The sequence below is a fragment of the Ambystoma mexicanum genome, chromosome 6p (genome assembly GCF_040938575.1).
Source record: "Ambystoma mexicanum isolate Mex_15411 chromosome 6p, UKY_AmexF1_1, whole genome shotgun sequence".
NCBI lineage: Eukaryota > Metazoa > Chordata > Amphibia > Caudata > Ambystomatidae > Ambystoma > Ambystoma mexicanum.
In genome coordinates this window covers 282405646-282429891 of record NC_090935.1, presented here as the reverse complement: position 1 = coordinate 282429891, position 24246 = coordinate 282405646, and the positions used below count along the sequence as shown (strand labels likewise).

General features: G+C 45.5%; 1 protein-coding gene across 4 annotated transcripts in view; it reads left to right on the top strand.

The window, feature by feature from the left end:
* CCDC68 (coiled-coil domain containing 68) overlaps window positions 1–24246 on the top strand; it is a 459254-nt gene that overhangs the window by 370390 nt on the left and 64618 nt on the right. For all 4 annotated transcript variants that reach the window (XM_069627009.1, XM_069627008.1, XM_069627010.1 and 1 more), the window contains one exon: window positions 20622–20698. In XM_069627009.1, the coding sequence (XP_069483110.1) occupies window positions 20622–20698 (77 nt within the window). The remainder of the gene's footprint in view (window positions 1–20621; window positions 20699–24246) is intronic.

Sequence of the window (24246 nt, the reverse complement as noted above, 5' to 3'; positions counted from 1 at the left end):
CCATGGGTTCTTGTATACCATCCTCTGGCACCCCGACAATGCGGAGGTTATTGCGCCTCGAGCGAGATTCAAGGTCCTCGTTCTTCTTCTCCACCTCAGTAATGCGGGCGGATAGCGAGGAGACCTCCGCACGGAGGGAACCCAGGCCGTCCTCGGCGGTGCTCACCCGTGCCTCAATCTCGGCAACACGACCATCAGTTCTCTCCATATGTGCTTTAATAGAGGATATTGTGCCGTTCATGTCATCCAGTTTACTATGAATTGTGGTGAACCCCTCGCGGATAAACTCCATTATTTTCTGGGAGTCGGATGGTTCCAGCGCCAGTGAGGGGGAAGGTTCCTGTGTAGATGCCTCCGTCCCGGGGCCTCCCGAGGGTTTTGTGAAAATATTGATAGAGGATTGCTTCTTGCCGGTACGTGTCGACATGTTGCCGGTGGGGGGATAAACTTAAGTCCAGGAGACCAAACAGGGGAGTGGATAGGGCCACAGGGGGAGGCACCAGGGTCGACTCAAGCGGCGTATGAGCGGAGGCCGAGCCGAGCAGCAGGAAGGAAGGAATATGGCGTCTCCGCTGGGGGGCCTCCCGGGCCAGCCAATCTATGTAGGAGCCAGTGAACAGCAAGCGGTCCCAAGAAATTCTCAAGAAATTCTGTTGGGGGTCAGGGCGTAAGAAGCAATGACCAGCAAGAGAGGCAGAAGGAGCCGGAGTCTTGGGTGTTGATGTAGTGGAGGGGAACACCACTGTATGAGGCAGTAAGACGGATGGCACTCGGTGCAGGTCGTTGAGGGCAAGTGGAGGGGCCCGGGTCTCTGGAACAACCGTAGCAATAGGCCCAACAGCCAGGTGGTTCGGTAGGAGATAGTTGAGGTTGTCTCCGTGTCAGTATAGAAGGTAGTCAAACCGTCTGCCACAGCCAGAAGGCTTAAGGAGGAACTGGCCATACGGTCCTGGAGGGGGGTCCCCCGTTGGGATCAGGATGGAGCTGGTGGCTGGGGGAGAGACCCACCGGGGGGCGACTCCGAGCTGGCGCACCAGCTCCAGCGGTTTCCAGGGGCAGCGCCCACAGTCAGCCACCAGGGCAGGGGACCAGTGCAGAGCGAGGGGCACCCCAGGACCTACTGTAACGAGGGGGATCAAGCCTCACCCAGGGCTTCCGAAATCGAGGAGGAGGGCAGGGTCCGCTGTTGTGTGGCGGGCGTAGAGGAGATCGGGTCAGGACCACTCATCACCCGAAGCAGGATCGATGTGCACTCGACCTCTGGTCAGCACACCGCCCAGGACGGGGCAGCGGAGCAGGTCGCTCTGGGATCCAGCGTGGTGAGGAGGAAGAGGTCGCGGCGCAGGCCGGCCCCCTCCGGAGTGAGGCGCGCAGGGCGAGTGGAGCGCCCCTCCCCCCACAGCAGGCCGCAAGCCGTGGGACTCGGGCGGGAACTCCCGGAGCCGAGAGCGGGGCCGGAAGGTGCCCGCCCCCGCACCTCTCACAGCGGGCTGTAACTCCGCAGCAGTCGCAGCTCAGCGGGCAGAATTCGCGTGGTAGACTCCCTGTCCCGCCAGCAATCCCCGCTGCGGGTCAGCTATACGCAGTGTCGGGGCAAACAGGAGAATTTTCGGGTAGAAAGTGCCACACGGGACGGAGCTGTGAATCAGGCAGCCATCTTCGCTGAGCGCAACAGCGCCCCCCTAACATTTGTCTTTAACTTTAACAATAAACCAGTTGCTGTACTGGATTGGATTTCTGAAAGGCACTGATGAACAAGTAGTGGTGAAGTAGTTATCAGTGCATTTACAGAGTGTACCTGACCAGACCAGCGCGTGTCTGAAAGCTGGACAAGCTCACCTTGTTTTAATTCCATTGTGTTTTCAACCACTTTGCATTTATGGTGAAGAATAAGAGAAGTACTGAAAAAAGTGTATATTGATTTCCCATTTTGTTGAAGAAATCTTTGGCATCCTTCATTGCTTTGCAGGTGTGACAGAGCACAAGGTTAAGTTCATGGGCATAGCAATGAACATAAATAGCTTTTGGATGGTATTTCTGAAACTTTGCCTGCACACTACCACTTACTCCACTCAAAACAGCTCCACCATTGTATAATTGAGCAACACATAATATAACGAGAACTTATATATTTAAGTCTCATTAAAATGCCACTGTATATAATTATCTGACACGTAAAATTCACTGCTATTGCATAAAACTACCATTGACCCCTAAAATAGGAAGCTTCAATGTTTCCCATACATGTGCATCCTGCCTACTGCCAATGCTTGTGTGTGCGAAAATGCAGATTCATTTGTCTCTTGCTTTCTCTTAGATTGTGCACCTTCCATTTTGGGATATGGTTCTGCAACTCTGAGCAACGTCTTTAACAGTAACACAAATGTACCTTTTAAAAGTGCTTTGCAAACCAGCACACTTGTAAAAATGGCAAACTACACATTTAATGTATTTTCTTTTTCCATAGATTTCCTGGTATGTTTTTCTTGTATAATGAATGGAAATTCTATGTCTTAGGATATTCAAACTATAAAAAAAAAAAAAAATTCTGCTAGAAGAAAAACTTGACTAGTGATTTAAGACCACACATTTTACAAAGGCTTGTCACTAGACTGCACTCTGTTTGCACCTCATACTTGCCAGATTTCACACAACATTCCTGTCTCTTCTCTACATTGTTCGATAGAAGTTAATTTGCATGATAGAAGTATTTTCTTTCTTTCCCATCCAGATTCAACCCATTCTCCCAAGTATGCAGTAAACGCCCTGTACCAGCGCTGTAAGACCATTTTGGTGGAGATTGATGTAGTAGTAATGCTTTATAACATAACATTATATACCAAACACGGAATTGCTTTCAATTAACAAACTTATGTTTGCATTTTTTCGTTTTCTGCTACATATAAGAAGTGCAGTTTTGTTCATCCCGACACAAACCAACCAACCAATATACTAATTTACAATACGGGACAATGCAAATCCTGGTTTCTGGCAAGGAACTGGAGCTAAGGACTAGGACCTCTGATCATGTCCTACCTTTTCAAGTGTAGTCGATTCTGCCTCCTCTAGAAAACATCTTTAGCTATCAAACTTTCTTTTTGGGGAGCATTTTCTGTTCTGCCCACCCTGCCTACAATGAGAAGATCATATAAAATACTTTCTCCTCTTGTCACACAGTGAACCATTTCCGACTTTTGCTCATCTGTGCGTTTATTTATTTTGACCCCTTGGTGTTTTTTTACACAGCAAAATGTGCTTTCCTTAACAAAAGCATCTGGTAGTGAGTTTCCTGTGCCTTGACTGCAGCAGCCTTATTATCCGGCCCACCCAGTGATTTTCTAAGTGGACCAGGGATGCGGGTGGTCTGGGATTCAGCCGGAGAGGGACCCTGTCATGGTCACGTGGTCAACATTTACATTAATTTTATAGCACACCTAAAATTCTGCACCATAACCTACTTAAGATTCTAAAGCTGATTTCTCCTCCTGATTTTCAATTGCTTTCATTTTTGAAAGTGCTCAGTAAGCTCGTTTTCAAACATCTTCTTTATTGATTGTGAAGTATAATATCCTTTAACGTTTTGCAGTTTTACCTTTTGAAGAAGCTGCCAAGAAAGAGAAATCAGCGTTGCACTTATACATACCTGAGGATGAAAATAATGGGAAAATTGGGATCTTGGCTATTCACAAGATAGCTGTGAATGGGTTAAATGATGCAAAGAATGCTAATGTTGCCCATCAAAAAGATTGCTTGCCTCTGTCTAATTTGAAGAGGGTGATCTGTATTTTGACTGCAATGGTGATTTATATTTTACCGACCACACAAGTAAAAGATGTCATGAAAAATTTGGCCTCAATGCCATGTAGGGTCCTTACTCTCAGGAAGAAAGAGTTTTGCAAGACGGTGCATGCACACGAGGAAGACTTGCTGGGGTGGTGCTGTCACATTTTATAGGACCAATGTAAGCAGATGCACGTCTGCAGAGTTTGTTTCTTGAAAGACCAGTTTTTCGGTCAAATGGTCTCATGGAAATGTTGAGTCCACAGTAAGCCTCTGGGTCTTCCTTGTGCTGAGAAAAGGGGATACTAATGTTGAAAACGCCTAAAACACACTGTTTTTTGTGCCTTTAAGCCCAGAGCGCTTAGGACAGCAGCCCACTGAAGGCAGAGCCCATTCTCTACACCGCTTTCCTAAACTGGTTGCAGCAGAGCTGGTGTGTGACCGCTAACGACTCAGGGCTAGCCTTGTGTTTGTAGCCCCGGAGCTTCTATCCAGGGCTTCAACCAAAAGACCCCAGGCTATAGCCCCCCAGCACCACCTAGCGACACACCTGCTTGTAATAGTTATTGTGACTGTTGGTCCACTTTTTGACAACTCGCAATGAAACCAATGTAATCTACAGTAGGTTCATTCCTATTGGAATCCGTACACTCACAATTTCCTCATCTTCGATATGCATCTTCCAGGACCGGCCATCTTCTCAAATATTTTCAGCCACCAGGGGGCACCAAGCAGCTCTGGGCTGGCTCTGTATGACCCCTAAGCATGGCCATGTGGCCGTACGGGACACCAGGTGCTGGATATAGGAAGCCGTTTTCCCAGCCTGACCTTCCTTTTTTCCACACACACACCGTACAGTGCTCAGGCATGCCAATAGCTTTTTCCACTACTGAGTCATGCCAAGTCTCAAGATGGTCTCCAAGCACTGTGAGGAACTGCTTGATGCAGATGCCCATCACCTACCACCACATGATTTAACCCATAGTTGCCCATATTTACTGCCTGACAAAAGACCACAGTAAGGAAGACTGCAATTCCTGTCATGCATGGAAAGTCCCTCTGGGAGCATAATTCTAAATTCTATACATTTCTCCACAATAGCTGGTATGTGCACACCCACCATATCTCCTGCTTCAGAGCACTGCCCGAGGGAGGACTAACATAGAGAGTATTACACCTTGCATGCAGGTGGTCATAGGAAAGAAAAGAATAGTCGCAAAAGGGCCTGCTCCCCATGCAAATGTTCTGAATACCGTTTATCCTCATCATTCTAAGAAGAGTTGTCTCTCCCATTCCAAGGATGATGAAGAATATTCTACCAAATCACCACCCTTGAAGGTACTATTCCCCCATCCTCTAAACTGGAGCACTGGTATGGCACCAACTTTGGACCTGGTGGTGGTGCAAGGGTATGCCATGTTGGACAAGCCAGCAAAAGCGCCTATTTGGGGTGGAACCAAACACCTGCTAGTTAAATGTCAGCACCAAGAACTGAGACTGCCCCATCCAATGCCAGTAGGCTCTGTCATCGGGCAGCATATCCCCCTACATCAGCACCTCAACGAGTTTACTTCATGTCTGAGGGCCCAGTGTTTTGAAGAAATGGGCTATATTATTGATGATGAGGGGGATCCCATCCCTTGTGGGATGGAACCCTTGGATTTGGAAGAGGTTGGGGATTTTTCACAGGAATGTTCAAACCAGGAGGCTATTCTCACTGATTTAACCTTCACACTGATAGTTGTCTGGACACCTCTGCTTAAATGGACTTAATGCAGTGCCCGGCTTACAGGAAGCCTCATGTTAATTCCAGAAACATGCAAAGTTTGATTCCCAGGGCCTATCTGTGCTCCAGAAAATGCAGTGGTACAGTTGGCTCCCATAGACATATTGGACCAGGGCATGGTTGAAACCGGACTCCACCCTAGCCTCTACTCCAGATGAGGCTGTGACCTTACCCAGAAGCATTGTCTGCCCTGCACAGATCCAGTCTTCCTGCCCACACACCATACTCTCAGAAGTGTGGTGGTTTAGGCCAATGCAGTGGGTTTTAAGTCTGCCACATTTCTATCGTTGGCCCTAGATGGAGAAAGCAAGAAGTTGGAATCGTTTTTCTGCTTCAGGGAGCCTGACATTGAAAGCTGTGTGTGCCACCTGTGTTCTGGAAAATGACTCCTCTTCCTGTGGAATGTGGCCTCTGAGGTATAAGAGTCTTCCCATGCCTGAGATTAAATACGTTTTTACCTGCTGTATTACTGATGGGAGGAAGGCATCTGTCCGATCCTCTTTTCGGGGATGGACACTACAGGCTGTATTCATAGAATCCTGGTATGAGCTTGGTCATCTGCAGACATTGCTTGGTGTGAACGCATAGTTTTACCCTGACTTCCAGGGATTTAAATGAAGACTGGAGAAGCAGGCGCTAAAAGCAACTCCTGGTTATCCTTAATTAACCAGTGAGCAGGAGCTATCACTGGGGAACTAGGTGCTAATGTATAGTGGTCTGCAAATCTGACACCCATATAAGATGCTTTTTGTTCATTTTATTTATGACCCCTTATGTTTGATGTCATATGTGTCATTATGCAGATCTATAGATTGTTCCAAACACACAGATTTAAATACACATAGGTGTTTGTTCAGCATCAGTTGACCTGTCAGAGCCACAGGTAGCTCTTGTTGGCAGTTGGCAAGATAACCAGGCTCTTCTGGGCTATAAGCAGGAGCTAATAGCTCCCAACAGTTCCATGTCATTACATCAACAGTAATTGCTTTGAACTTTTACAACAAATGTATTTATTTTGGAGGGTCCCCTATTCCACCGTATCCTTCATAACTAAGTCTTTTTTACCCCTTAACCCATAGTTGCCCATATTTATCGCTATCATTTCAAAGTAATGACTTTGTAGTAAATTACCACAAAGTAATAACTGTCGATGAGTGAAAGGGATACCCTCCCAGCGCCCCTCAATTCCAACCCTTGCTTGGGTATGCTCTTTGATGGTGATAAGTTCTTCAGTAAAAAGTCAGGTTAGTCTCTGGAGAAGTGCCCTAAATAATCATTGGCTTTGCCACCCAACAACCTGCCTCCTCTTCCTCCAGAGGTTGGTCAGTTTGGAGTTTTCCCTCCTTTGCCTACCATGGCAGGGGGCAGGAACGCTCCAGAAAGCAAGGTAAGCTGAATTGTCCTCTTCAAAGTAGAGCTAGAGGAAAGCAGAGAGGCAGTTACCTCAGCCTCCATCACATCACGTCACCCTCCATCACTCTGGCACCCCAGTTCTAAAAGCTTTTGAATGCAACTTTTACCCCAAACTCCAGTGGGGGGAGGAGGTGTGTACTTTCCTTGCGTGTAAGGGAGTGACAATGCACCACATTGGATGCCTGGCCCAAAAAGGTCATCTTGCAAGTATATTCCCTCATCCTCGCTCAACAATCTATAGACTGTTCTCTATCCCCTCTCTAGATATCCTACTAATGGACAAAGTTCTGAAAACTGTTATTACTTCTTTATTTTAATAATTTTTGAAAGTGCAAACCAGACCCAAGTGTATCGAGTGCAGAACATAAGATAAAGCCAAGTAGATGAAATTGATGAATAAGTCAATACATTTTAACAACGGAATAGAAAAGTATTCGTTTTTTTCCCCTCAAGATCAGAAGGGAAGAAGATATGAATGATATATGGCATTTATAACGCGCCTATACACAAGACACCCTTATATCGGGAGGAACATAGCTCCAAAAGCAGGCAATATAAAATGAGCATGCTTGGTTGCAAGTTATAGATTTTTAGGCTCTGGAAATATTTAGACAAATAGTTCCTTACTTTCGGGAGAGAGCCACAGGTGCCGGAAATGTTTCAGCCAGATAAGGCGGCTGATGGAGTACAATGGCTTTAAAGGCCAAAGAGCCAATGTTAAAGTGAATTTTGTCTTCCAGTGGCAGCAAATGTAGCTCAGAGAAGAAGAGTGTAATTTGGCTGAACATCCTTTTCCCAATAGCAAATTAAGCAGCATCATGAGGCTTTACTGGATGAAGAGCACATTGAAAGGCACCAAAATGTATACATATACCAGTACAAAATAGCTTGAGGACATAGTGTTTTCTTCCAAAGCAGAAACAATTGATAGTTCCCAGCTTCCAATTTTTTGATGAAAGATCTTTCATAGTCCAGTCTATATCAATGTGAAGGCGTAATAACTTAGCTACATGGGTTAACTTGGGACAACTACCATTAAACATTAGGGTGGCGAACCAATATTGAATAGTGGGGTTTTTATTTGGGCTGCCATAAAGCATAAATTCAATTTTTGAGACTATGATAAGCTAGTGATATCTATGCTTCATGCTTTTCAAACAATTCTTAAGTTTGAGGATATGATCAGGGGAAGAAAAGATGGCACCTGCAAAGGTGAAGAGTAAGCAATTTCAACCCGAATGGCTTAGCGGGACAGACTTGAATGGCTTGAACCAACTCAGTACCTGTCCACCAAGACCCAATCGCTCAGCAAAGTTGGCAGAAGAGAGATTTGAGAGACACTGTATCCGAAACTGCGGTCTCGTTGAACCAATATGCAAGCTACGTCAGTGTCTATAATGAGATGAATGTCATCCAGTACTTGAAGGGTCACGGCGCCAGTACTGTGGTGGAAAAGGAAGCCAGACTGATATTTACACTATAGATCATGTACTATGTGTATGCAAGTCCGCCACTTATTCAAGGATTTTTCCACTAAATGGAAGTCTGGAATTTCTTATATGTATCTGGGTCTAGGGAGGACTTTGCCAGAAGCAGAACAAGCCCAGTTTTAAGTGATGAAGGAATGCCACCAAGAAATGTGGAGGCATTTCTGACAGAGCAGAAAGGCAAAAGTGCCTAAAGGGATAACTTGTGAAGTGTACCATAAAGCTGTTGTCTTCTGAGAGGGGAAGGGACTGGTACGCTTACTTTCTGGTAGGACAGGAGCTTCCTTCCCATCCTACATTTGAGGTTTCTGATCTTGGACTTGTGCGTGGACAAGATTGTGATGGTCACCAGATCGTCCAGGTCCTTGAATCACAGGACTGCCTGGTGTCACTAGACTTCCAGGGCAGCTACTTCAAAGTGCTGATCTATCCAATGCACAGCAAGTACCTAATATTGCTGGTTGGGATCATCTATTTCCAGTCAAAGGTCCTGCCCTTCAGACTTTCCTTTGCTCCAAGGATCTTCACCATCCTGTTAGCTGCAGTGGCCACACATCTCAAGATGTACAAGTTCACATATTTCCCCACCTGGATGATTGGCTCATTAGCGTCTGAGCCCCAGACCTTTTCAGTGAGCCTGCACCACACCTGCCATCTCCTACACAGTTTGGGCTTCTCCCTGAAATGTAAATCACCTCAGGAGCACTGGAGTGCTCTGCCACCTACCGTCCATGTGACATAATGTCATTAAATATAGGGTACAATTCATTGCAAAATAAATGGTGTATACACATATATTAATTAAATTAAGGGTAAATGGAGTAAAACATGCTGTGGAATATCTGAATTTCTTTTGGCAGTAAAAAACACAGGAATATTTGGCACAATCTAATGAACTGCAGTGTGATAGTTATGAGATTAAACACAGAATCTGGAATTACATTATTCTAAAGGAAATTGAAAATGTATTGATAATGATTGAATTTAGGTCCTGGTGCAGATGTACGTGAGGAAGTGACATGCAAAAAGTATCTTGTTAAGTGGTGATAAAGCCGGGGGGACTTGGCACAAAGATACATGAAGCATGCTTTGAATGGATTGTGTCCTCCCATGTATTCCTCATTTTATGATATTTCCATATACAGCTTCAGGTGCTTCTGAAATCTTTTCCAGCAGAGGGTGTTGCGCGTCGATGCCTGTCGACTCGATGTCCCTCGGAGGCCTCAAAGTCGACATAATCGATGGTATAAAATGTGTGCAGCAACCATTGGCTTCAGTTCTGTTTTTCTGCAAAAGCTATTGCTTCAGATACGGTGCGCTATGTTTCCCTAAGAGAATCCTCGACTAAAAATCATTAGAATGGCATCATCTTTGGTGTCTCATCTCTGAGATTGGGGTTTAAGAAGTGCCAGGACTGTGGGGCAAAGATGTCCCTTATGGACCCCCATCGGGTGTGACTGTGGTGCCTCAGTTCCTTTCACGCTACCTTCGACTGTAAGGCCTTGATATCGATGATGGTGAAAGCCCTGAAAGAGCAAAGCGGAAAATTAGCACCAGGTAGGTCTAAATCCCCATCAATTACAACAGTCGAAAAGACAGTTTTCTGATGAGTTGAGAAATATTTCTCCTCCTCGAAAGAAGACAAAATGATCGAGATCACGCAGTGGTTCTCACCGCTGATCTTTACAGCGTTTGAAGAAAAGGCCCCGTAGGTCACTGTCTGTCGTTGAGTTCCTCCCCAGAACGGGTTAAATGCCAGACGAAATCGGCCTCCTCGGCTGAGGTGGGAGAATTTCTGAGTGAAAATTATGGAAGTATTCGAGAATGCTGCTTTGACCCCCTTAAAGACCTATGAAAGCCATGCCCAGGTCGAAAAACTCGACAATTAAAAGACTAGGGCAAAACGTGTGCGCCTTCGGGCCCGGGAGGCAAGGAAAAATCTCCTTGAGGGTGGTGGAAGGATCCCTCGAGTTGAGACAAATCTTCCTCGAGGAAGAAGTCATCGGCGCAGAAAGATTCTTCATCGGACCCTAACAGGTCCTCGTGCCAAAATCGTTGATGGTATTGAAAATGTTGGTGCCACCATCAACGCCATTGAGGATTACAGAGAGATTATATACACCACTACCAATACCAAGAAAGGATTCTTTTGAATCACTTTTTCTATTTATGAGGAAGTAGAACATTTCTGATTCACATCCCTTTGGCCTACACCTGGGGTCCCTGAATCCTTGATCTATGAGGAATCAAGGTTGAAAAATGTACAGGAGTCCCTACAAAATGCAAGTGGACTAGATACGGCCCCAGATTTAGAATTTCGGAGACCTGATCCTACTGACCATGCAGAAGGGTCTTACAGACATGTAATGTCCAGGGTGGTGGAATACATGGGGTGGAAAAGACCCACACCAATATATGGGCAGGATGATCTTAGACATCCTAGATAAAGGACTCCAAGAGGATCCTATTCTTCCTTTTACTGTGACTCTGCAAAGGTGAGTACATACAAATTGGGAGACGCCAGAATTCCGGCAGTAACTAAAAAAATAACATACAGGGCGTCCAGCAGTGACCACAGTTCTCTGACGAAGCATCCCACTCCTGAAAGTTTAGTTCTACAGGCTGCCACATCCACCTCAAAACAAAACGCATACCCGACTATTCCCCCAGACAGAGATGACAAGTGTTACGACGCTTTGGCCAAGAACGTTTTCTCTGCGGGGAGTATGGCCCTAAAGTCGGTGAATGGTACATGCACGTTGGCCAAGTTCACTTACACTATTTGGGAATCTATAGCAATGGGGGCTGAAAAAAGCACAAAAATCAAGCCAGCGGATATGTAAACAAGTACACTGAACGGAGCACAATCCCACCAGTGGTGTCGGAAACGGTACTCAATCAACCCTTCAGATCACTGTACATGAATCTGCAATGGCGCCTGACCATATCTCTGAAGGGGACGAAAGAGACGTATTTTTAAATCTAGTCAACAATGGGAAGGACACGATGTGCAGATCCCTCCAAACAGGTCTCAATGCTGCTGACCGTATGAGCAGGACAATGGGGACTAGTACAGTAATGGGCAGATTTGTCTGGTAAAGTCCGATTTTGCTCCAGATGTGCAACTCAGACTACTTAACATGCCCTTTGATGGCACACATTTATTTGGTAGCAAGGTGGACGAGATCCTGGAAAAGCTGCAGCAAAATCCCTTGGTGCTGCTATTAGACAGCCACAAAACAACCCCACCAGCACACCTTGGAGGGGTAGGTCCTTTTGCCATTACTGCTCAGTTGAAAGGGAGGGGGAACTGTCCAATCAAAGAGGTCAAAAAAGATTCCCCTCTGGGGGACGGGGAAGAGATACTAAGGCTGTCCAGGCAGCGGCTACTTTACCATCCTCCACTGCTCCAGCTGGCTCAAAACCACTCTGAGGCCTTAGTTCACAAGACCCCAGTGGGACGCAGACTCACTTCATCTGAAAGAATGGCAAGGCATTACAGTTGCCCAGTGTTAATGCCTTCCCTTTTAAAAAAAAAAAAAAAAACCTCAGTCATCCACCAGGGAAAAGCTCTTTCCAAGTTTCAGATCCGCTCCTTATGCAGGTAATATTGAACCTGAACAAGGGTTGGCACTCCCCGTACTTCCTTATTCCCAAGAAGGACGGAGGATTGAGACCCGTTTTGGACTTAAGAGACTTCAACAAATTCCTCAGGAAGGACAAGTTCAAGATGGTTACCCTTTCTCAGATCCTTCAAGCCCTGCCACTTCAGGACTGGATTGTATCATTGGACTTTCAGGATACGTACTTTCATGTGCCAATCCATCACAAGCACATATAGTTCCTGAGGTTCGCCGTTGGCAGTTCTCATTATCAGTTTCGAGTTCTGCCATTTGGGCTGACCTCCGCCCGAGGGTTTTCACCAAGTTGATGGCGGTGGTGGCAGCGAGTCTCAGGAGAGGGGTGATTCATATCTACCCCTACCTGGACAATTGGCTGATCAGGGCCAGTTCACACATCTGCCTGTCATTCTCTCCACGGACTGGGCTTCTCCCTCAACTTCAAGAAGTCCCACATGATACCATCTCAAAGGCTCCAATTCATTGGAGCAGTCCTAGATGCATCCCTGGGAAAAGCCTCACCACCAGTAGTGAGGGCTCAAGACATCCTGCAGATGGTCACCAAATTCAAAAGTCTCCTGGCCTTCGACTTTCTGAGGTTGCTGGGCCTCATGGCATCCTGCATTTTTCTGGTGCCAGAGGCAAGCCTGATAATGAGATCTCTCCAGTGGGCTCTCCGGACTCAATGGTCTCAATTCTCAGGCAGAATGTCAGCTCTCCTTCAGGTTCCAAACATGCATAAGATCTCCTGTGGTGGGCCTGCAAGGACAATATTCTGAAGGTAGAACCTTTTTGGCAGCATTGGCCGAAGATGAAGGTAGTAACGGACGCCTCGCTGACGGGGTGGTGAGCACATACCAATGATCTGACAATCAGTGGTCTTTGTTCTCCATCAGAGTTGAAACTACATATCAACCTGAGGGCAATCAGACTAGCACTGAAGGCCTCCCTGCCCTCTGTGCGGGGAAAAAATTTCTTGAGAATGTTGGACAACACAGTGGCCATGTACTACCTCAACAAGAGAGGAGGTGCAGGGCCACTACCACTGTGCAGAGAAGCAATGCATCTCTGGTACTCGGCAATTCAAGAAGTCATCTCCCTATCAGCAGTTCACCTAGCCGGAGTGGAGAATATGGTGGCACACCCTATGATCAGGCGGAGCACAGTCTCCCACGAGTGGGAACTAGCTCAGGAAGTCCTTCGAGAGATCTTCACCATTTGGGGAACCCCTCAAGTGGGTCTGTTCGCAACCAGTGTCAACCAGTGTCAACCAGATGTGCGCGCTGTACTGCTCAAGGGAATTTCCCCTAAGAGGAGCTCCTGGGAATGCGTTCATAGTGGACAAGGAGTTTCCACTCCTGTACACGTTTTCTTCAGTTGCTGTCATTCCTCAAGTCATCAGGAGGTTCAGGAAATCCATTATCCTAATCCCTCCGGATTGGGCCTGGAGGACGTAGTACCCGGACCTTCTGGACATGTCCATCTGCCCTCCAATACGTCTTCCACAAAGAGAGGATTTTGGAAATTTGTGACCGGGGGAAGGGGAAGGGAGACATTATGCCAGGTTGTTTAATACTGAACACCAGGAGACAGGAGGCATTCTCCTGGGATCAGGACAGTGCTTTATTTATTAGTTTATAGTTTAAGGGCCTGAAGTAGGGATTTCTTGACACAGGACGGTGGACACTTAGTCACCTTAGATCTTAGTTGAGGCAGAGAAGCCCCTCTTAGAAATAGAGAAAGATAGGTTTTCAAGAGTCTATGGCCCCAAATACGCCACCTTTGTGCCAGAGTCCGTCTTCTGCACCCTTACAGAAGAAAGAAGTAAAATGGTCCCATAACTCTTAATAAAAGATCTGTAACACCCCGTGAGGTCATGTACTTGGGAATCAGTTCATCTGCTCTTGGTATTGGGTGCACATCTGTCTTTGAAAAGGATTGACCTGATCCCTCTGTAGTCCACACAAAAGTGAAGGTGTTCTGGTTCTCCAGTCCAATTTCTTTCCCTCGCCGTCCGGTGGGGAAGTCGATGTGGAGGCCGCACCCCCCCCCCCGCTTTTCTCCTGGCCGCCGCGGAGACGACGGAGTCCGGAGTAGGCTGCGCCCGGAGGCACAGGGGGGCCGTGTCCGGGACCCGGTACTTTTTCTCGTACTGGTCTCTTCTAGCTGGCGTCGTGGACGGGTTCTTGAGGAGGGTGAGGCCCTCATCCCAAATGTCGTCCAATAGAGGCACCGCGAGGACCGTCTTCCTCTTGGCCTCGCGCCGCTGATAAAGGAAACCTTCCTTCTTCTTCTCCTCAGGGCAGAGTTGGAAAAGCTCGGATGCCCTGGCGATCATTGAGTGGAACGATCCAATCTCGTCGGGCGGAGAAGCCCTGGTGGGAGGCGACGACGGTACATCCTCGTCGTATACCTCGTCGTCCGTACCCGTTGCTGCCGTGTCAGTCCCCGTATCATCCCCTCGGGTGGACGGGGAGGAGGGCTGGAAGGGGCGCGACGGCTGAAAAGGAGGTGGAGGGTGGATCCTTCTTTCCTTGGTAGGGGGAACACCAGAAGGTCCCGGTTCTGGGTCCCCCGACGGGAGAGGTTCCGTCGGCAACGGTAGTCTCGTCCTAATCTCAGAGCATAAGGACTGTATAGCCAACAAAATGGCCGCCGAGTTGTCTCGCGGCGCTGGCAGAGGGAAATCCGACGGGCGATCAGGGGGCCCGACGGTACCCTCGACGATGTCGTCGTCACCTGCGTCGGGATCCATCCCGACGGGCCGGTCTTCTTCCACGCCGAGGCCGTGGCTTAAGACCTCGACCAGTTCCTCCTCCGAGGTTGAGGCCGAATCTACGACGACGCCCTGCCCCCCCTTTTTCTTCCCCACGGGGGATTTCACGGGGGTCCTATCGATGGGCACAAAAGAGGACTCCCTCCGAGGTGGCAGGGAGACTGAGCCCCGAGGTTGTAGCCTCCACAGGCTGAGCCAGGGCCGCCGCGACAGTTTCGATAGAGGGCTTGGCCAGATGGATTAAGGCCTTCACCTCCTTAGGTGCGCTCACCGCCTTATCCTTGAGGGGGGGGACACTGCCTCGCTCCCCCTCCGCCTTCGAGCTCGACCGGGGCCTCTCCAGGAGCTTCGCCGGGTGCTCGGCCTTCCTCTTACCCGACCCAGAGCGTTGGCTCGTGGTTGATGGTGCCGGGGAGGGTGCGCCCTGCCTGGCGCCCGTAGAGCCCGACCGTTCGGCGCTCCCGGTGCCAGCAGACTCGCGCTGCTTGGCCTTATGTTGGACCCCCGTCGCCGGGGCGTCCTCAAAGGTCTTAGAAGACCGCTCAGATTTCTTCCTTTTCTTCTCGCCGGACGGGCTCTTCCCTTCTAGCCAGTTGGCGAGACGTTGATGGCGGTCCTTCATGGTCCGCTCCGACATGTTGCCGCAAAACGCACAGTCCTTCTCCACGTGCGTCTTGTCCTCATGTAGGCAGTAAAGACAAAAAGAGTGTTCGTCCTCCTTGAAGACGTTCTGCAGCTGGCATCCAGGGCAGACCCTGAACAGCTTTCCGGCCGTCGAGCTTCCCTTCTCCTGGGCCATGGCCGGGCCTGAGAAACTTCTGGAGTCCTCCAAAAGCGTAGCTCGACGAAATCTTCACCCTTGAGGGGCGCAGACGAATCCGAAACGGGTCCCCGTTGATCGGATGGTGAGTCGGTGGAGCTTGAGGCTCTTTTGACCGAAAAAACGAAGTTTTTGAGAAAAAAACGTGAAAAAATAGCACTAACTCTCGAGAGCAATAGCACGAGGATCCCAACACATGAACGTGCGGTAAAAATCTGAAGATGGCTGCCAGAGGCGGTGCTTAGGTAGAGGGCAGTCATTGGCTGTGGTCAGTATGACGCAGAGACCAGTGATTGGTTATTACTACGAAAGACAGATCAGAAACGAAACTGATACTGGTTTTTTCTTTACCGAGGATTCCCAGCCTGACGACGGGGAATATTCATGAGCATGTGAATCCATGCCAGACCCCATGCTGGAGAACAACAGTTACAGGTAAGTAACTTGTTCCTTTTACTACACCTCCACTACTAGATGTGTCACTTAATTTGTCATCATCTCATGTTTACTTTGTTGATTACACTGCAGCGTTCCACAGTGTGATAAGATCAAAGCTGTGGGAAATGCTGACCCGCTTGAGTATAGTTAGTCTCTCTCTCTCTCTCTCTGTCTCTCTCTGTCTCTCTCTGTCTCTCTCCCTCTCTCTGTCTCTCTCTCTCTCTGAGACTGGTTCTCCATCCAGAAGTCAAGACACTCAACCGTCACGCATGGTGTCTGAGACGTTGCGATACAAAGATTGTGACCTCCCGGACGACATAATGGAGATTTTGCTTTCCGCTAGAAGGCCAGCAACAAAATCCTCGTACTGCTGCTGTTGGAACAAATTCTGCAGCTGGTGCAGGGATAAGAATGAGAATCCTTTTACATGTAGTACACCTATGGTGTTATCGTTCCTATTACACCTGGCCAATCTGTGGCTCCAGGTTGGTACAATTAAGGGGTATCTAGCAGCGCTCTGTCTTCAAGATCCTACTTGTGATACAATTCTTAAAAGAACTGACAAATATATTTCCTCCGGTCCCATTTCAAGTCCCAATTTGGGACCTCAAATTGGTGTTGAAATGCCTAATGTGTGCTCCTTTTGAGCATATCCATTCCTGTCCTTTAAGGTTATTAACTTTAAAAAACATTCTTTTAGTGGCCATCACATCAGCCCAAAGAGGGAGTGAACTTCAGGCCCTGTCCGGCAAGCCTCAATATACCATCTTCTATAAGGAAAAGGTGGTCCTTAAGGGGAAACCTACCTTACCTAAGATTGTATCTGAGTTCCGTTTAACTCAGAAAATAATGTTACCTTCATTTTATCCTCCTCCTCATCCTGGAAAGGAAGAGGAGATGTTACACAGGCTTTATCCAAAGCGTGGATGAGTTTCTACATCGCCAGGATGTCTAAAATAAGACATAAACTTTATCAATATGGAACATTTTAGGAATATCACAATGCTACAGATTAGCGGGAAAGTATCCCCCGGAGGGTCTTGGAGCTCATTCGACCAGAGGCAAGGCTACCTCCTCTGCATTACAGAGGGGTGTCCTGATCAAAGATATTTGTGCGGCTGCCACATTATCATCCGTAGACACTTTTAACAAACACTATAATCTGGAATCTTCCTCAAGCCGGGAATATTTATTTGGAAAGGCAGTGCTACATTCTGTTCGCACAGACCTATAAAGGAACTCCTATATTATCATGAGTCTGAAAATTTGAACTCACTCCTCCAGAAATAAATACACTGCTTTGGGAGTTCATCATAAGATGAGGATTATGTGGGAGGACACAATCCATTCAAAGAACAAGTTAATTATCCATGGTAACATTCTTTTGACTGAATGTTCCTCCCATGTATTCCTCATCACCCCTCCCAACTTTCCCCGCAGTAGAATTGTCCATGTTATGACAGCCTTCGCTCTTTCACGAGGACTGTCGGGTGTAGGATATCCTATTCACGTTAAAAACGGAACTGAAGCCAACAGTCGATGCACGTGCTTTATACCATCAATGACGTCGACATCGAGACTGAGGCCTCCGTGGGATATTGAGTTGACGGGAATTGTCGCGCACCACACACTGCTGGAAAATTTTGAAGTGGAAATATCATAAAATGAGGAATACGTGGGAGGAACATCCAGTCAAAAGAACGTTACCATGGGTAAGTAACTTGTTCTTCTACGCAAGAAATACACCCCTTTTTGTTAAAATGTATACATATCTTTGGGTGGTTCTGTACACCCTCTCAGGAAGGGCTTCCCTCCTCCCTAGAACAGTGTAATGAACATTCTTCAGATGGTTTGCCTCTTTCAATCCCAGTTCAGTCCTGGTCCTAGCCTTTCTGCTTGTTCTGGACCTAATGGGATCCTTCATTCTTGTGCCAGAGACCTGGTTGCACAAGAGGTCACTCCAGTGGCTACTTCATTGCCAGGGTTCTCAGTGTCAGGGAAACATATTGGACCTACTTTACATACAGGCCATGTACCACAGGACCTTCACTGGTTGACCCAGTGACAGAAAATATAGCATGGAGAGTCTCTATGGCACACTCGGCCTAAGCTGAATGTGGTCATTAAATGCCTTCCTGAAAGGCTATGGTGCTCACCTGGACAAACTAAGGATGAGCATGGGAACACATTCTATGGGATCTTTAGGCCATCAGACTACACATGTGAGATTCCTTTCATCTGTCTTGGCAAGTATATCATGATCCTGATGGACAACACGGTGGACATGCATTACGTAACAAACGGGATTGCTGCCTCTGTGCAGTGAAGCAATGAAACTGTGCTTCTCAGCTCTGGAGAATGGCGTGTCTGGTTGCTGCCCACCTGGCCAGCATGGAGAACATGATTGTGTATGCCTTGAGCAGATCGAGTTTGTCATCCCAGCACTGTCAGGAAGTTTTGGATAAGATCCTCACTCTTTGGGGGACCCCTTAAGTAGATCTCTTCACCTCTAGTGCCTACAGGAAGTGCAAGTTGTTCTGCTCCATTGGATGTCCCCCAAATGGGACATTGTTGAGTAGAACTTGGTTCTTCTTTCTGGATTCCCACCAATTCCAGTCATTTGCTGTTTGTTCTGAGACTGCAGAAATATGGGTTCACCATAATTCTGCTTGCGGCCCAGAGAATGATACCTGGGACTTCTGCACATGGCCATCTATCATTGGCTCTATCTAGTAAAGGTGGATCTGCTCCGCCAGTCGGGTATCCAGAACCTCCATGCGAACCTCAGCAGGTTTAACAATCATGCTTGGCTGCTGAGAGCCTGAGGTATAAGAATGGGATTTGTTGGACAACATCCGGATATACTTCTTTCCACCAGTGGACCTGCCAACAAGGCTATTTATACCTTTTTAGGTGGTGAAAGGTTTTCTTTTGGCATAGGGGCAAAAGCATTGACACTGGACTTGTCCTTCCTCTACTGTTCTGGATTCTCTGCTCTCTCTGGTCCAGCTGTGCCTACAAGTCAGTACTGTGAAAGGCTTCCTAGCTGTTGTATCAGTCTTTAAGAGATCCCCAATGTTAGGTGGGATTGGTTAACCAGGTTCTCACAAGAACTTTTGTTGTTCCATAGTGAGACTTAAATTGTACATTGACCTGCTTGATGGTGGTTCCATTTGAGCCCCTTAAATCTTGGTTTTTAAGATTGTTTCCCCTTAACGTGATCTTCCTGGTTTCCTATACTTCCACTAGGCAGATGAGTGAGCTCCAGGCACTTTTGGAGAAAACTCTGTACCTGGTATTTTCGAAGGACGGAACTGACTGGGAGTTTGTCCGATCTTACTTTCTCAGGTCATATCTGATTTCAACTTCTCAGATGATTATCTAGTTTTCTATGCTTCACCTTATCCATTCTATGCGGAGGAGAGGTTTCGTCATCTGGATACCAACCAGGTTCTGATTGGCTATGTAACTCGGATGAGAGGCATCAGAAAGTATGAGAAGCTCTTTTGTATGCCGGTACGTGTGTGGGTAGAGTGGTCACCAAGCAGATTCTGTCTAAGTAGAATGTGCACTGCATTTCTGAGTGCTAATTATAGCTGGGAAGGATGTAACTCAGGGCCCCAGGTCTCACTCGAGGACTGGTGGCCATTTCTGTCTAACAGAGAGGTGTTCCAGTTCTGGACTTCTGTCAGGCAGCAAGGTGGGCTTCCCTGTACATGTTTGCCAAGTGCTACTGCCTCTAGGCCTTGCCTGGTCAGGACTCATGTGGGCAGGCACTGCTCCAGAGTTTTCTGGTTTCGGGGTTGGTTCTTGCTATCCTCACTTATCCTAGGCCCTGTACTGCTTTTTGGATCCAAGTTGATTAAAGAATCCAGTAGAAGAGCAAATTATTTGCTTCTTGATAATGTTCTGTGTTATAGAATAGTTCTTCCACCCTCTTCATCCTCACGCCCTAACCCCTGAATATGGATGGCTCTTTGGCCTCTTAGTGTTCTGTGCTCCCTCAACTGAGTGCTAAAGAAAAACGCAGAACTGAGGTCATAGAGCACCCGTGGCTCCATATATACTTCCCCTGTCATCCTGCCCAACTTCATAGGTGTTCATTGGAGTCGGGAAGAGTGACATGGTGTCCCCTGGGGGCTGAAAAACTTTCAGAAGACAGCTGGTGCTGGAAGATATGTATCTAAGATGGGGATCTGTGGGAGAGAAAACTAATCCATCACAAAGAACATTGCCAAAACTATAGAACTATGTTGTTCAGTAAAAAAATAAAAAAGATATGAAAATGTTACAGCCTTCAGTGTTTGTTTTATTGATACATGTGTGGCTTTATTCATTCATGGTTCTCACCCATGAATATCAGTCTGAATTGGTAGACTTTTATTCTTAAATATGCAGTTTTATGAATGTCAGTAAAAGCATTCTGGATATTACTAAAAATGTCACTGAGCAAGCAATGTGGGTTTATCAATGAATGTATTTACTTGTTTTTAATCTGCAGAATAAAGATCTGAAGCAAAACGTGGCAAGTTGTTCTGGAAATCAGAAGTTCAAAATGTCCAAAGGAGTTTCTGCAAAGTAAGACTTTGTATTCTATTTATATTGTGACAATGGCAAAAGCCGTATTGGGCAAAGCATCTACATTCCATGAAACAACACCAGTATTGGTGCTTCACTGTATTAATAATAATGAACATACATATGTGCAGAAATCATTTGTTCATCCTGTCACGAAAATTCATCAGAAGATAAAGTATTCTATCAACTGTGACACCACCTTTGTCATGTATGTCCTCTCATGCCCGTGTATGAGATGGTACATTGGGAGTACCACATTTAAACTGAAGCTGAGAATTTTGCAACATCTCAGAGCAATTAAGAACTCTGATCCAGCGTACCCCATGGCTAAACAGTTTAAACAGGAACATGACAATGATTTGAAACTGCTAACTTTCTTTGCAGTGGCACATGTGCCCGCCCACCCTAGGGGTGGAGACCGCGTCTTGAAATTAAGACAACTTGAAACCAGGTTCATTTTGGACTTTGATACAAAGCATCCAAAGGACCACAATGTGGACGAGGAATTATATACATTCTTGGGCACCTAATTTTCCCACCTTTTTTTGCATTCTTCGCCACTCCGGTTTTGCTTTCTTTCTCTATTTTATCTCGTTCCTTGATTCCTATGTCGATTTTGGACCTCTATTGCGTGTGCCTGCATGGTTTTTTCAGTCCTGGGGATGATTATTTTATCTTTCATCCTTTTTAATTCATCTTTTTCTTCCATGTATGATTTGGCTGCTTACTTTGCAATTTGTGGGGAGTAGTATATATCTTTCTTTCTTCCCAATGTTTGGGTTTAACTGTGGTCCTTTTACTTTTGTGGCTTCGGCACGCTTTCTCTCTTCTCTGCCTTTTGGTTGTTGGTCCTGCCTGCTTTATTACACCAACTGTTTAATGTATTGACACCATGGGCTTTACTTTTGTGTTTACTTTTATTGCCAACTGTGGCATTTGACAGTCAAGATTGTTTAAGGTGTTCCTGCATTTGCACTTTAGTATGGCTTCGCTATTATGAGGCTTGATACACATTGCTGTCTTGCTGCTACTTATGCACTTTATTTGGGAACATTACCTGTACTTGTACTTTGTGGAACAGATATACATGCCCTTATTCGATTATGAAAGCAGTGACCACCCAACTTATTAGAAGCATAGGCTGGATCGTTAAGGGGAATGAATGGGTGTATAATTATTTTTCTTATATGATGAGGTGTGCCTTAGTTTTACTATTACTATTGCGGTTATTTTTTTAATCCTTTTTTACAGCCTTTCTGCAATTTAATGTGTAGATTTTAGCCATGCTATATATAGGACATTCCGCAATCTGGGGCTATTATATTACCCCCCATGGTGATGACTTCATCTTTATTCCTGCACTAGCACTTTAGCCATGTGTTCTATTTCACATATACATAACATTGTTTCCCCATATTAACGTCATATGAGAGTCATTAAATGTCATAAAAGAACATTCAAACATTCAGAAATTCAAGATAATTTTCATGAAAGAAAAGAAAAGATTGGCCTTTTTTGAGGAGGGGGCAAATGCAAATGTGAATACATCTATTGATGAGAATCCAACCATTATTTACAAACGAGCCAGAACGATTAAAAACTATTTGAGCCCATCACTTCTTCCAGAGGTAAAAAGGGACAATACAGGAACATGGCTTCCAACACTTCCTAAAGGTTTTCACAAGTGCGGTACCTGCACAATGTGCAAGTATGCTTTGGATAATTCAACAACTTTTAAGGATGAATATGGAATTACACAAAAAATTGAAGATTACATAAATTGCAAGACGAAATTTGTAATATATGCCATCATCTGCCAATGTGGAAAAATATATATTGGTAGCACCATCCGAGAATCAGAATACGGGAACACCTATCGACTATTGGAAGCCAAGAATCAAACTTACCACTGGCCCAACATTGGCAAAAGAAACACCAGATGGACGACAAAATGAGTACTGAGATTTGTGGGACTTAAAGTTTCTTTAGGCCCCAGAGGCGGGGACCAAGAATTAAAATTGAGGCAACAAGAGGCGAAACAAATATGCAAATTTCGAGCTGTAGAGAAAGGCCTCAACACAGATAATGAGATGGCCTCTTTTTTGTAAATTGGGTGTAACACATATACTGGACACATTTCCTGAAATTAAAAATTGCTGTAAAAAGGAACTGTGAAAACATGTGGGTCCATAACAATAATGATTGGACAATCAGTGAATACATTGTTTAGCATGAATTTGAACATGATTTATGTTGCACACATTTATTCATTTGCATTAAATAACATAGAACTGCGATTCAAGGATAGATGTCATCAGGGAAGAACCACAATGAATAACACTTGTTCTTATACATTGATAGATTCAATATGATAATTAATAGAGTTATCATTAAATAGCAGAAACTATAAAAAGGAATTGAGATTGATTCATCATCAAAAAAATGGAAAATGTAGAACCGGCGGTAATCAGGAATGCCAGAAATAAAGAAAGGACTTCAATCGACACGATATATTTTTGAGCACATTAAACTGAAGATAAGTGGAGCATTAAGCCATAATTAATGTATTCACATTAGGACAGATGTAACACAATCTGAATGGAATTTAGGATCACAAAAACAGACACGTTGCTTTGCATTAATGAAATTAAATAATTTTGAAATTTTAATTGGAAGAACCACGATAATCGCACAGGTTGTTAAAAAAATATAACTCTATTTTGAATCAGCAGTATGGATCTCAAAGATTAAAATTAAGGGTAATACAGAGAACGAAGTAAGCGCTCTCCCAATCCAACATAGCCACGAGTAACCGCATTGCAGCTGACCTGGGTTGCTAAGCAACCAAAGTGCAAAATGGCATTAGTCAGGCAGAGACGCGGAAAACACGAGGACGGTTTATCACGGGACGAATAGTGTTAAGGTAAGCTTGCACGGGGGGCTCAAAAACGAAGGGGTCTGGCTTATCTCGCCCACGTGGTAACACGTGGAGCCTTTCATAAACTAAATTGGAAAAACATATAATTGTAATACGAGAGCGAAAACAAGGAGTTTCAAAACTGTCAAAGTTGGGAGGAACAAACAAAAATAGGACGTGAATACCCGTATTCTTTTCAAACATCACTTCTTTTAACTTTGTAGATGGACCTGGGATTTAACCCGTGAATATATTTTGAAAGACATAAAGAATACTAGTAGCGCACAGCACAATTAGGTAAGGATATGTGTCCAGTATATGTTACCATAACAAACAGGTTTTGATGTATTTTTACTTCATACATGGAATATTTATGATAACGAGCAGAATTTAACAACATGTTGTTATTTTTTCTGTTTTAATTCATTAATTCATATTTATTTTTTCCTTATTGATCTTTTTTCTCTTTAACCCTTAACACTCCAACCCTTTGCACCCTCCTCAAAAATGGCCAATCTTTTCTTCTCTTTCATGAAAATTATCTTGAATTTCTGAATGTTTGAATGTTCTTTTATGACATTTAATGATTCTCATATCACGTTAATATGGGGAAATAATGTTATGTGTTTAA